Below are 13285 nucleotides of genomic sequence, written 5' to 3'. Positions count from 1 at the left end.
AGGGTAGTGGCCCAGATAGGGTATTGGCCCATGTAGGGTAGTGGCCCAGATAGGATATAGGATATTGCCCAGGTAGGGTATTGGCCCATGTAGGGGAGTGGCCCAGATAGGACATTGGCCCATGTAGGGTAGTGGCCCAGATAGGATATTGGCCCATGTAGGGTAGTGGCCCAGATAGGACATTGGCCCATGTAGGGTAGTGGTCCAGATAGGACATTGGCCCATGTAGGGTAGTGGCCCAGATAGGATATTGGCCCATGTAGGGTAGTGGCCCAGATAGGGTATTGGCCCATGTAGGGTAGTGGCCCAGATAGGATATTGGCCCATGTAGGGTAGTGGCCCAGATAGGACATTGGCCCATGTAGGGTAGTGGCCCAGATAGGGTAGTGGCCCATGTAGGGTAGTGCCCCAGATAGGACATTGGCCCATGTAGGGTAGTGGCCCAGATAGGATATTGGCCCATGTAGGGTAGTGGCCCAGATAGGACATTGGCCCATGTAGGGTAGTGGCCCAGATAGGACATTGGCCCATGTAGGGTAGTGGCCCAGATAGGGTATTGGCCCATGTAGGGTAGTGGCCCAGATAGGGTATTGGCCCATGTAGGGTAGTGGCCCAGATAGGATATAGGATATTGCCCAGGTAGGGTATTGGCCCATGTAGGGGAGTGGCCCAGATAGGACATTGGCCCATGTAGGGTAGTGGCCCAGATAGGACATTGGCCCATGTAGGGTAGTGGCCCAGATAGGACATTGGCCCATGTAGGGTAGTGGCCCAGATAGGACATTGGCCCATGTAGGGTAGTGGCCCAGATAGGGTATTGGCCCATGTAGGGTAGTGGCCCAGATAGGATATAGGATATTGCCCAGGTAGGGTATTGGCCCATGTAGGGGAGTGGCCCAGATAGGACATTGGCCCATGTAGGGTAGTGGCCCAGATAGGATATTGGCCCATGTAGGGTAGTGGCCCAGATAGGACATTGGCCCATGTAGGGTAGTGGCCCAGATAGGACATTGGCCCATGTAGGGTAGTGGCCCAGATAGGATATTGGCGCATGTAGGGTAGTGGCCCAGATAGGACATTGGCCCATGTAGGGTAGTGGCCCAGATAGGACATTGGCCCATGTAGGGTAGTGGCCCAGATAGGACATTGGCCCATGTAGGGTAGTGGCCCAGATAGGATATTGGCCCATGTAGGGTAGTGGCCCAGATAGGATATAGGATATTGCCCAGGTAGGGTATTGGCCCATGTAGGGGAGTGGCCCAGATAGGACATTGGCCCATGTAGGGTAGTGGCCCAGATAGGATATTGGCCCATGTAGGGTAGTGGCCCAGATAGGACATTGGCCCATGTAGGGTAGTGGCCCAGATAGGACATTGGCCCATGTAGGGTAGTGGCCCAGATAGGACATTGGCCCATGTAGGGTAGTGGCCCAGATAGGACATTGGCCCATGTAGGGTAGTGGCCCAGATAGGATATTGGCCCATGTAGGGTAGTGGCCCAGATAGGGTATTGGCCCATGTAGGGTAGTGGCCCAGATAGGATATAGGATATTGCCCAGGTAGGGTATTGGCCCATGTAGGGGAGTGGCCCAGATAGGACATTGGCCCATGTAGGGTAGTGGCCCAGATAGGATATTGGCCCATGTAGGGTAGTGGCCCAGATAGGACATTGGCCCATGTAGGGTAGTGGCCCAGATAGGACATTGGCCCATGTAGGGTAGTGGCCAAGATAGGATATTGGCCCATGTAGGGTAGTGGCCCAGATAGGGTATTGGCCCATGTAGGGTAGTGGCCCAGATAGGATATTGCCCAGGTAGGGTATTGGCCCATGTAGGGGAGTGGCCCAGATAGGACATTGGCCCATGTAGGGTAGTGGCCCAGATAGGACATTGGCCCATGTAGGGTAGTGGCCCAGACAGGACATTGGCCCATGTAGGGTAGTGGCCCAGATAGGATATTGGCCCATGTAGGGTAGTGGCCCAGATAGGGTATTGGCCCATAGAATCATAGAATCATAGAATCGTAGAGTTGGAAGGGACCTCCTGGGCCATCTGGTCCAACCCCCTGCTCAAAGCAGGATTCGCTAAATCATCCCAGTCAGATGTCTGTCCAGCCTCTGTTTGAAGACTTCCATTGAAGGAGAACTCACCACTTCTCGTGGCAGCCTGTTCCACTCATTGATCACTCTAACTGTCAAAAAGTTTTTTCTAATATCTAATCTGTGTCTCTTCCCATTCAGTTTCATCCCATTGCTTCTAGTCTTTCCTTGTGCAAATGAGAATAAAGTTGATCCTTCTACAATGTGACAGCCCTTTAGATATTTGTAGACAGCTATTAAGTCTCCTCTCAGTCTTCTCTTTTGCAAACTAAACATTCCCAAATCCTGCAACCTTTCCTCATAAGACAGGGTTTGCAGACCGGTCACCATTCTGGTCGCTCTTTTCTGAACTTGCTCCAGTTTGTTGATGTCTTTTTTAAAATGTGGTGCCCAAAACTGGACACAATATTCCAGATGAGGTCTGACCAAAGAGGAGTAGAGGGAAATAATGACTTCACGTGATCTAGACTGTATGCTTCTGTTAATACATCCTAGAATTGCATTTGCCTTTTTTGCTGCTGCATCACACTGTTGACTCATATTCAGTCTGTGATCTATTAGTATACCCAAGTCTTTTTCACATGTGCTGTCACTTAGCCCTATTCCTCCCATTCTATATATGCTTTTTTCATTTTTATTGCCCAGATGTAGTACTTTGCATTTCTCCCTGTTAAAAACCATTCTGTTAGTTGCTGCCCACTTCTCCAGTTTATTTAAATCTTTTTGAATCCTCTCTCTCTCTTCTCTAGTATTAGCTATCCCTCCTAGCTTTGTGTCATCAGCAAATTTAATCAGTTTACCCTCAATTCCTTCATCTAAATCGTTGATAAAGATGTTGAACAATACAGGGCCCAGGACAGAGCCCTGTGGTACCCCACTTGAGACATTCTTCCAACTGGATGTGCAGCCATTTACGACCACTCTTTGGGTCCGATCACTAAGCCAGTTATGAATCCACCTAACAGTTGCCTTGTCCATTCCATACTTAGTCATTTTTTCAATAAGGATTGTATGAGAGACTTTGTCAAATGCTTTGCTGAAGTCAAGATATACTATATCTACAGCATTTCCTTGATCCACCCAATCAGTGATACCGTCATAGAAGGAAATTAAGTTAGTCTGACATGACTTATTAGTTAGAAACCCATGCTGACTCTGTTTAATCACTTCATTCTTATCCAGGTATTGACATACATGTTGTTTAATAATTTGTTCAAAGATCTTTCCTGGTATAGAAGTCAGACTCACCGGCCTATAGTTGCCTGGGTCCACCTTCTTCCCCTTTTTGAAGATAGGAACAACATTTGCTCTTCTCCAGTCTTCTGGCACTTCTCCTGTTCTCCAAGAATTTTCAAAGATTATGGAGAGGGGTTCAAAAATTTCTTCTGCTATCTCCTTCAGTACTCTGGGGTGTAATTCATCTGGACCTGGAGACTTGAATTCATTTAGGTTAGCTAAGTGTTTCCTCACTATCTTTCTGTTTATAGATATCCTGGATTCTTCTATTCCCTTAATAGGACAGTGAATAACAGTTGATGAGGCATTTCCTTTCTGAGAGAAAACAGATGCAAAATAGGAATTTAAAAGTTCAGCCTTCTCAACATCCTGTCTTACCATTTCATCATTTTCATCCTGTAAAAATCCTATAGCATCTTTGACTTTTCTTTTACTTTTGACATATCCCCAAAATCCTTTATTATTGCTTTTGACATCTCTTGCAAGCCTCAGTTCATTTTCAGCTTTAGTTAATCTGATTTGTGCCCTGCAGGTTCTGCAGACAGCATTATATTCTTCTTTAGATATGCCTCCCTCTTTCCGTTTTATAAACATTTTTTTCTTCCTTTTTAGCATGTGCTTAAGTTCTGTGTTCATCCATCCTGGTTTCCTTAAATGCTTCCTATTCTTCCCTCTTTTCGGAATTGTTAACAACTGTGCTTTGAGAATTTCATTTTTCAAGATTTCCCATCCTTCCTGGACATTTTTGTCTTTAAGGATATCCAGCCATTGGATCCCTCCAATTCTCTTTCTGAATCCCTTAAAATCTGCCTTTCTGAAATCTAACCTTGACGTCTGAGTCTTCACAGGTCTTCCTCCTCTAGTTATCCAAAATTCTAAAATAGCATGGTCGCTACCTCCTAGGGTCCCAGCCACTTTTACCTCCTCAACCATTTCCTCCCTGTTTATAAGGATTAGATCCAAGGTAGCAGTTCCCCTTGTTTTCTCCCTTACCTTTTGGAAGATAAAGTTGTCAGCAAGAGAGGATAAGAATTTCCTTGACCTGTTAGTTTTGCCTGAGAGAGATTCCCAACAAATGTCTGGATAGTTGAAATCTCCCATGACAACTATGTCATATTTTTTGGAGAACTTGGCCATCTGATGCATAAAGAGTTCATCTATATCTTCGGCTTGCACAGGCGGCCTGTAGTAAATGCCTACAATGGTGTCCTTTCCATTGTTCTGTCCTTGTATTCTTACCCAAACAGTTTCCACAGAACTCCCAGTCTCTGAAGCTTCAATCTCTGTGCAGATATACGTGTTTCGAACATACAATGCGACACCCCCTCCTCGTTTATCAAGTCTGTTTCTTGCAAATAAGTTGTATCCTTCTAGTCTTGTATTCCAATCATGTGTATTGTCCCACCAAGTTTCAGTGATTCCAATTACATCATATTTCTGTTCCTGTGTTAGTAGTTCCAATTCTCCTTGTTTGTTGCCCATGCTTTGTGCATTAGTATAGAAACATTTTAGTTTGTGATTGGTTTCTCTTTCTCCAATATTTTTATTAATTAGATTCTATATATATATATACCCATGTAGGGTAGTGGCCCAGATAGGATATAGGATATTGCCCAGGTAGGGTATTGGCCCATGTAGGGGAGTGGCCCAGATAGGATATTGGCCCATGTAGGGTAGTGGCCCAGATAGGACATTGGCCCATGTAGGGTAGTGGCCCAGATAGGACATTGGCCCATGTAGGGTAGTGGCCCAGATAGGATATTGGCCCATGTAGGGTAGTGGCCCATGTAGGGTAGTGGCCCAGATAGGGTATTGGCCCATGTAGGGTAGTGGCCCAGATAGGACATTGGCCCATGTAGGGTAGTGGCCCAGATAGGATATTGGCCCATGTAGGGTAGTGGCCCAGATAGGGTATTGGCCCATGTAGGGTAGTGGCCCAGATAGGACATTGGCCCATGTAGGGTAGTGGCCCAGATAGGATATTGGCCCATGTAGGGTAGTGGCCCAGATAGGGTAGTGGCCCATGTAGGGTAGTGGCCCAGATAGGGTAGTGGCCCATGTAGGGTAGTGGCCCAGATAGGACATTGGCCCATGTAGGGTAGTGGCCCAGATAGGATATTGGCCCATGTAGGGTAGTGGCCCAGATAGGGTAACTTCTCATTTGGCGCCTTCTACCTCCTTCCATAGATGCTCTGTAGGAGTAGGATCTGCAGACTATAAAGACCAGGTAAGCAATGAAAACTCATCACCATATTCATGGAACCAATCCAAGACTATAAAACCCTCGCAGAATACAATATGGGCGCCACTCAACAGTAGAGAAAGCTTCGGTATTCGGTTGTACAGTAGATTCAATGAGATGCCCAAACTTATTCCAAATAGTGACATACTGTATTTAACCTCTTTAACCACCGGTCAATTTGTGTTTACGTTTATCACTCCCCTTCTTCTCAGAGCCATAACTTTTTTCTTCTTCTGTCAATATGGCCGTGTGAGGGCTTGTTTTTTTGCGGGACATGTTGCACTTTTGAAGGACACCTTTGCTCTTACCATATACTATACTAGAAAATGGGGAAAAACTTCAAGTGCGGTGAAATTGCAAAAAAATTGCAATTCCACAATTGTTCTTTTGGTTTGTGTTTTTTTTACCATGTTCACTAAATGCTAAAACTGACCTGCCATTATGATTCTCCAGGTCATTACGAGTTCATAGACACCAAACATGTCTAGGTTCTTTTTCATCTTACAAAACATTACTATTTGGAATAAGTTTGTGCCATGTTATTTACACCTCATATAAAACCCTTGTGGCATGGTGCCATGTCCTAATGCCAGAAGGTAAACAGCTGCCATAATGCTTAGGTAAGCCCAGTGGCCATATGTCCATCTTCAGGTATCACACGAACCAGGTGGTGCAAATAAAACATTCCCCACATCATTATCCCATCCCCGTCTGCTGGAACTGATGACGCCCGACAAGAAGGGGTCTTCCGTTCATTCTGCTTGCGCCATATTCTGACTCTCTCATTAGCATGGTATAACCAAAATCTGGATTCATCTGATCAGGAAATGTGCAATGATGATGTTTTCGTACTCTTTTGCTCACTGGAGTCATCACCTTTCTGTCATCCTTAGCAATGGCGCTGGAATCGGTCGTTTGATGATATGACCCATGCATGGGAATGAGAAGCGGTGTGTCCGGACAAATATTGTATTCGTCTACACCGTGAACACTCCCGTCCTCCTCTGACCCCTTTAGTCATCGAGATCCCCTTTCACTGGATGTTTTACAACATTTTCTGTATTCTCCATGAAAATTTCATAAGTCTTCAAACTATTGGCCCCGGGTGGTTTGGCCCTGTTGACCATGGCTTGTGAGGTTTCTCACCGATCTTTCGATATTTCCGATTCTTATGTTAATTCATACTGAATCCGATCAGTGGGAAAACTGGTCACGTGGTCAGTGCATGTATTTTTTAGATTATTAAGACTCTTTTTTTCAGTTGGCAAAAAGGTTCTGGGTCCCATTTTTTTGTGGAAAAATTTCAGTAAAATTTGTATTTTATTAATTGATATCCCTGGTGTATGTATGAGTCCAGTGGGCGGTCCTACTAGTGACTGACAGTCTTCCTTGTATAACTGTGCCTGCAGAGATAGCTATCATTCACAAGTAGGACAGCCCACTGGACTCATGAATAGGACCACCCACTTGACTCAAACATACAAACGTCAGGGATTTCAATGAACAAAATACAAGTTATACTAAATCTTTTCCCACAGTCCTATATATATCATTCTGCTCTGCTTTTTGCGCACTATAACGAGCTGTCCACAGATCAGACTGCATGTACATGTGACAGGTTCCCGGTTTGCCCTGACACAGTATATGCATCCTTTTTCACACATCAGTTTTTTTGCCATCAGTCACAATCCGTCTTTTTTTGAAAAAAAAAAGGATCCAATGAATGATGCCACTGGATGCAGTTTTTTCTCATAGACTTGCATTGGTGACGGATTGTGACGGATGGCCGTCCGATTCATCCGTTGTTTGACAGATCCATTGTAAATTCTTTGTCCGTCGGCTGGAGGCAACGGACATAGTAACGTTTTTGTGTGTGCATCAAAAAGCCGGACAGCGACGGATCCAGCGCCGTCCGTCGTTGGCTGTAATGGAAGCCTATGGGCGCAGGATCCGTCGCTGTCCGTCAAAGAACGGAATCCAGCGACGGATTCCATTTTTTACAACTGAGCATGCCCGGAATAATTTCTATTCCTTTAATTTAACCCATTTTTCCTTTCTGGCACATAAAAAATTCTCGCTCTCTGGAATTCTGTTCCTTTAAAAATCCTAAAGCTGTGTGCACACGATGCAGATTTGCAGCGGTTCCGCAGCAGATTTTTCCGCGCAGAAACGTTGCATATCCGCATTGTGATGTACAGTAGCCTTAAAATCAATGTAAAAAAAAACGCTGTGCAGACGCTGCGGATTTTTCCGCGCTGTTTTCCCGCGGTACAAAATCCGCAGCATGTTACTTCTTTTGTGCGGTTTTCTATCTCCCCTGTCACCAAATCCGCAGGGGGAAAACCGCACAAAAACCGCATGAAAACCGCATTAAAAATTGAAGAAATCCGCAGGAAAAATGCAGGTCATTTGACCTGCGGATTTCTTCCATTCTGCGCCGAAAGATCGCAGGGCCAAAAAGTACGTCTGCACTCAGCCTAAAGCTGCTGATTCGACGGATCAGTAAAAAAAAGCGGATTCGGTGCATCAGTTTTTTACAATCTGCACAGGATCCGGTTTTTACACACCTTGACGGATTGTGACTGATTGTAAAAAACTGATGTGTGACCCCGGCCTAACAGTCACGCCCTTGTAAGCTTCAGAAAGGGAAAGTAAAAAACTGGAGAACTAAGCAGGAAGTCATATTTTTCTACCTCGATGGTGACTTGATAGCTTTTTCAGAGTTCTCGAGAGCTCAGACTCAAATTAATGTTTTTTTTATTAATACTATGTTAAATCCAGAGATGGGGCTTTCTTCACCCATCTGCTACTAATGAGATTTAACTTTCCACTCCAGAAAAGTCCTGAAGTTGGATCAAAACATTCCTCAGCCAAGAGCTAGTCACCCCAAAATGCTTGCACCCCAGCCCTCCAAACAAGCAAAGAAGGATTCTTGTGACGCGTGTGTTGGCTTCTCCGTCCTTATTGTACCTATTGCCATTACACTGTGGTATTTATATTCGCCACGCTACGACGCCCTGATAGACATCGCAGGTAAGAAGCGTAAAATGTATGTGTAGGATGAGTGACTACGACGAGTTCAATGGGTTTGTACCAATTATACCCGCTACCCGGGAGCAGACACGTTACCTTACCCACAGAGTTGATTATCTTATCTACTATATAATCATCTAATTCTGTCCTTCTGTCTGTTTGTAACGGAAATCCCGCATTGCTGATTGGTCGCGCCCGGCCGGCCGCGACCAATTGGCGACAGGCGCAGTTCGCGACGCACCCCACCGTCGGGAGGAGAGAGTGAGAGAGAGAAAAACAAAAAAAAAACTACATACATATTCTAGAATACCCAATGCGTTAGAATCGGGCCACCATCTAGTTTTATGTATAAACTTTCTTACTTACGTGGGTTTTCTATCTCACAGAGTGGAATAGTGTGCTTCATGTAGCTATTTGCTTCCATGTTGCATATATGAGTATTGGGCATTTTTTTTATTATACACATGTAACTAATTTCTATGTTTTGCACATTACAGTGCCTTCTGTTCACTTGCAGGTGTCACTTTTTAATAAGACTAGGCACTAATATATTAATGATTGTATATAAATTTTTATTTTTGCAAATATGTGGTATCATTAATAACATTTGTCAGATATATTGTGGAATTGACTTCCAATTTTTTGCACTTGCACATGTCACTTTATTAATAATTTGTAATATAAGATAATGGGTGATACCAGTATTTCTATTTTTTACCTTTATATACTTTTTTTGCCTTGCAGCATTATAATAAGTTTATTATATATAAATAACAGTTTTTCTACTCATTGTCTCTCGGGGCTGCGTCCCTTCGTGTATTTTTTTTATCCTTGTTTTTTACACATTGGAATTTTCCATTGTTTCTCACCTGGATTATAATAAAAATTATTTGTGTGGACTTATGGTCGGTTTTTCCTCTGTTCGGCTTCTATCTAATGTTTGTTCTGACTGTCAGGGCTGTGGAGTCGGAGTCGGAGTCGTGGAGTCGGAGTCGGTGCTCATTTTGGTGGAGTTGGAGTCGGTATAAAATGGACCGACTCCGACTCCTAAAATATATAATAAATTGGGTACAGTAATTCAATGCAGGATGTGCTGAATATTTTTTCATAGGAATTTGGGAAAGTTATGAAATGTCCTATAAATGGCTGTTCTATTCCTGATCTAAGGCTACATTCACACACAACGTTTTTCCTGTGTTTTTTTGAGGATACGTTTTTCAGCTGCAAAAGCTGATCATCTTTTTAAAAAACTGCATCACCTGAAAGGTTTTTGAGCTCATAGATAATGTTTTCAATAGCAAAAGCAGATTAGAAATCTGCTCTATCCATTTATCCATATCTGTCTATCCATATCGTATCTGTACCAAAAAGAATGAAAACCGGGTAGTACACCAATATATATTCTGTTCTATCTAAATATCTTGATTATTGGATCATAAAAATGATTAAATGTCTGAGGTTCACATTGTACTACAATAAATTTTTCATTTAAATATAAGCAATATATGTGGGAGTCGGAGTCGGAGTCGCGGAGTCGGTGTAAGGGAAATTGAGGAGTCGGAGTCGCAGGTTTGGCTTACCGACTCCACAGCCCTGCTGACTGTCCACATGGTGTTACTATGGTCCGGTTGTATGGTGGTGGGCCTGATTGATAAACATTGTTGTATAGACTTACTATATGGTAGATACTTTGTACACCTCCACCATTACTACTTTGGTTCCTTGTTTTTTGGTCTAATTATGGCTGTAATCATACTGAGCCACAGAATAAAAGTTGTGTTTTTACCAAACAGTGAGCAACAATAGGACAATTTTTTTCTTCATTCCTCCACAAATAAAATAAGATCTCATTTTACCATGTTGCCAGAAATAAAAAACAAACAAACAACGTTATGGCTCTTGGGAAAAACACTGAAGTTGTTAAAAGTAATCATAACAAATGACATAAATAGTTTATGCTTCACATGACACTATGTCCAGCAGTTTTGAAATGTGTCAGGTAGTCATGTGATATAATGTGAATTGTAATGTAAAGGTTATGCATAATGTGTGTTGTGTGCAGTACGGAATAAGTAGAGGTTAAGTGTAATATGCTTAGGGTATAGAACTGTAATGCATAGTGTTTGTGAAGGAGATCTGCCCAGCAACAGACAGCAGGGTCAGAAGTAGTGTTGGAACTAGCCCACAGGGGGAAGGCTTAGGCTACTTTCACACTTGCGTCAGTACGGGCCCGTCGCAATGCGTCGGGCCGACGTACCGACGCACGTTGTGAAAGATTTGCACAACGGGGGCAGCGGATTCAGTTTTTCAACGCATCCGCTTCCCCATTGTAATGTCCAGGGAGGAGGGGGCGGAGTTTCGGCCGCGCATGCGCGGTCGAAAATGGCGGACACGACGTACAAAAAAAGTTACATGTAATTTTTTTTGTGCGTCGCGGCCGCCAAAACACGACGCATCCGTCGCACGATGGATGTGACATGTGGCCATACGTCACTAATGCAAGTCTATGGAGAAAAAAACGCATCCTGCGGGCAACTTTGCAGGATGCGTTTTTTCTCCAAAACGGCGCATTGCGACGTACGTCACACGACGCTAGTGTGAAAGTAGCCTTAGTAATAGGGGAAGGACTGTGCTTGCTGCATAGAGTTATTTAGAGTTTGGAGAGTAACAAGTGTGCAGGCTGCCAAGGAGTGAGCCACGTCTAGGAAAGAGTTTAGAGTGAGGAATAGTGAGATCCTAAAGAGTTATTGACAAGACTGAGTGACCTTTCAGAAGGCATTATGCTAAGGCTGAAGGTAACGAGCCTAAAGAAGACTGCGAATGTGGGACTGGTGGGGGTCCCGAACGGTAGATCCAGGGCTTCCATAGCGATAGGAGGCAGAACCGCTGAGTGAGTAGCGAGAAACTCGCTGATCAGAACTGCATCCTAAAAGCTGGGTTGTGGCAATACACAGACATAACAGATAAGCTGCAGAGCCCTGGAGTAGCCTACAGTAGCCTACAGAGGAAAGATCCAGTGGGTATGAAAAGGCTTCTTATCGTGAAGGAAACGTGCTTAAGACTGTACCCACTATCACTTGTACATAACCCTTATAAAGTCCTCATGTTTGAATGGAAGTCTCCTTTATTAATCTGTGGAATTTGTGGTCCTGGCCAGCCAGCACCATCGGCTGAAGGTGGCCTGTCATGATTCCTCCACTCAGTGAGTGATTATTTTGCTGTCTTTTGGAAACTGGGTCATATTGAGTTGTCAGTGTTTTGATTGACAGCTCGGCTGTCCAATCTTGTGATGGGTGTGCTGAGCTGCCGGTGCTTTGATTGACGGCTCAGCTGTCTATTCTGTGACTGGGAGGTGTGAGACTTTCTCCAGGTGTTCTGACTAACTGAGCTGTCTGGCCCTGATCTCTACCAGACGTAGTTTGTGCTGCCTGGTGAGTCTTTCCCTGATTCTGTTGTTCTGATCTTCTGCTGCCTGACCCTTGTCCGTGTTCTGACTATCGCTTTGTCTTTTCCTTTTGCTTTGATCCGCAATCTCCTGGTATTGTGTCCCTTGGACCATGGCGTGACTTACACCTTTGTCATTTCCCTTGGTTATCTACCTGCTCTCTTGGTATTAACCCAAAACGTATGACTTCTCTGCCTCACCATCTGCCTGTGAATAGTGACTAACATCACAGGCCTACACAAGCACAAGGCCCATACAGCACCAGCACCATGGCAAGACCCATTCTTTCATGTAGCACACCGCGGTGTTACAGGAAAAGACCAGTGTTTTGCCCGAGGCTACCACCCCAAGCAGCGTTACACATGTTCAGGCTTTCGAGCATCCTTTAACCTTTTCAGGATTCCAAAGAAGCCAAGTAGTTAAAAGAAGTGACCTGACCATTTTTCAGGCATTTTTCCCTCTGAAAACGCTCCCCAACTTTAAATGGCAGTAGGGCGTCTTTATGAGCATTTTATCAGCGTTCTTGTTTGAAAACCCACTAGCGGTTTCTGCATTGTTGACTGGAATTATAAATCAAATGTCTGAAAAATGTCAGTAAAAAATAAAAAGCCACACAAATCACTGGAAAAGTGGCAAATAAAAACCATCAACAAAGAGCACAGGAAACTACAAAAAATGCATGATGCTTCAAGTCTGCAGAATGTCATAGAGAAGGAGAGTTTCCTGAAGAGTTGTCTGCTTGAAAAATGGATGGTTTGGGCCACCTGAAAAAGCCATATGCACATACCCTAATTCTCATGCTTATATATATTTACTTTCTTTTTTAGCTCTGAAGAAGGACTACCAAGACAATGTATTCGGGCAGCACTTGGCAGAGCTTGTGGTCCTCAAGGCTGTACCTGATTTCTTGAATAACACCAACCCTAAGAAGCCACTGGTTCTCTCCTTTCATGGCTGGACTGGTGGTGGCAAGAATCATGTCAGCCAGATCCTGGTCAGGAATATCTACCCGGTAGTGGATAAGAGGAAGAAGTGTGTACAATCTTTTGATGTTACATACCATTTTTCCCAGGAAGAGAATATAGTGAAGGTAAGAAGAAGCCTAAGGGTATGTGCACACAACGTCTTTCAAACTTGGGTGAACCATCAAGTTGCTTTTTTTAAGCGGAATCGGCTTCAAGACACATCAGTGTTTCTTTGTGTAGTTTTTAAAACCTCTTCCTTTTTAGACT

At 44.0% G+C, this 13285-nt stretch overlaps 1 protein-coding gene across 1 annotated transcript in view; it reads left to right on the top strand.

Moving 5' to 3' along the window:
• Positions 1 to 8222: 8222 nt before the first annotated feature.
• LOC141046568 (torsin-1A-like) overlaps positions 8223 to 13285 on the top strand; it is a 31662-nt gene continuing 26599 nt past the window's right edge. The window contains exons 1-2 of the mRNA XM_073541030.1: positions 8223 to 8608; positions 12881 to 13143. Coding sequence (XP_073397131.1) covers positions 8467 to 8608; positions 12881 to 13143 — 405 coding nt within the window. The 5' untranslated portion in view covers positions 8223 to 8466. The remainder of the gene's footprint in view (positions 8609 to 12880; positions 13144 to 13285) is intronic.

The sequence above is a fragment of the Dendrobates tinctorius genome, unplaced genomic scaffold (assembly GCF_039654945.1).
Source record: "Dendrobates tinctorius isolate UK_male_01 unplaced genomic scaffold, ASM3965494v1 ptg000120l, whole genome shotgun sequence".
NCBI lineage: Eukaryota > Metazoa > Chordata > Amphibia > Anura > Dendrobatidae > Dendrobates > Dendrobates tinctorius.
The sequence above is the reverse complement of the archived record's forward strand: the minus strand, read 5'-3'. Positions and strand labels throughout refer to the sequence as shown.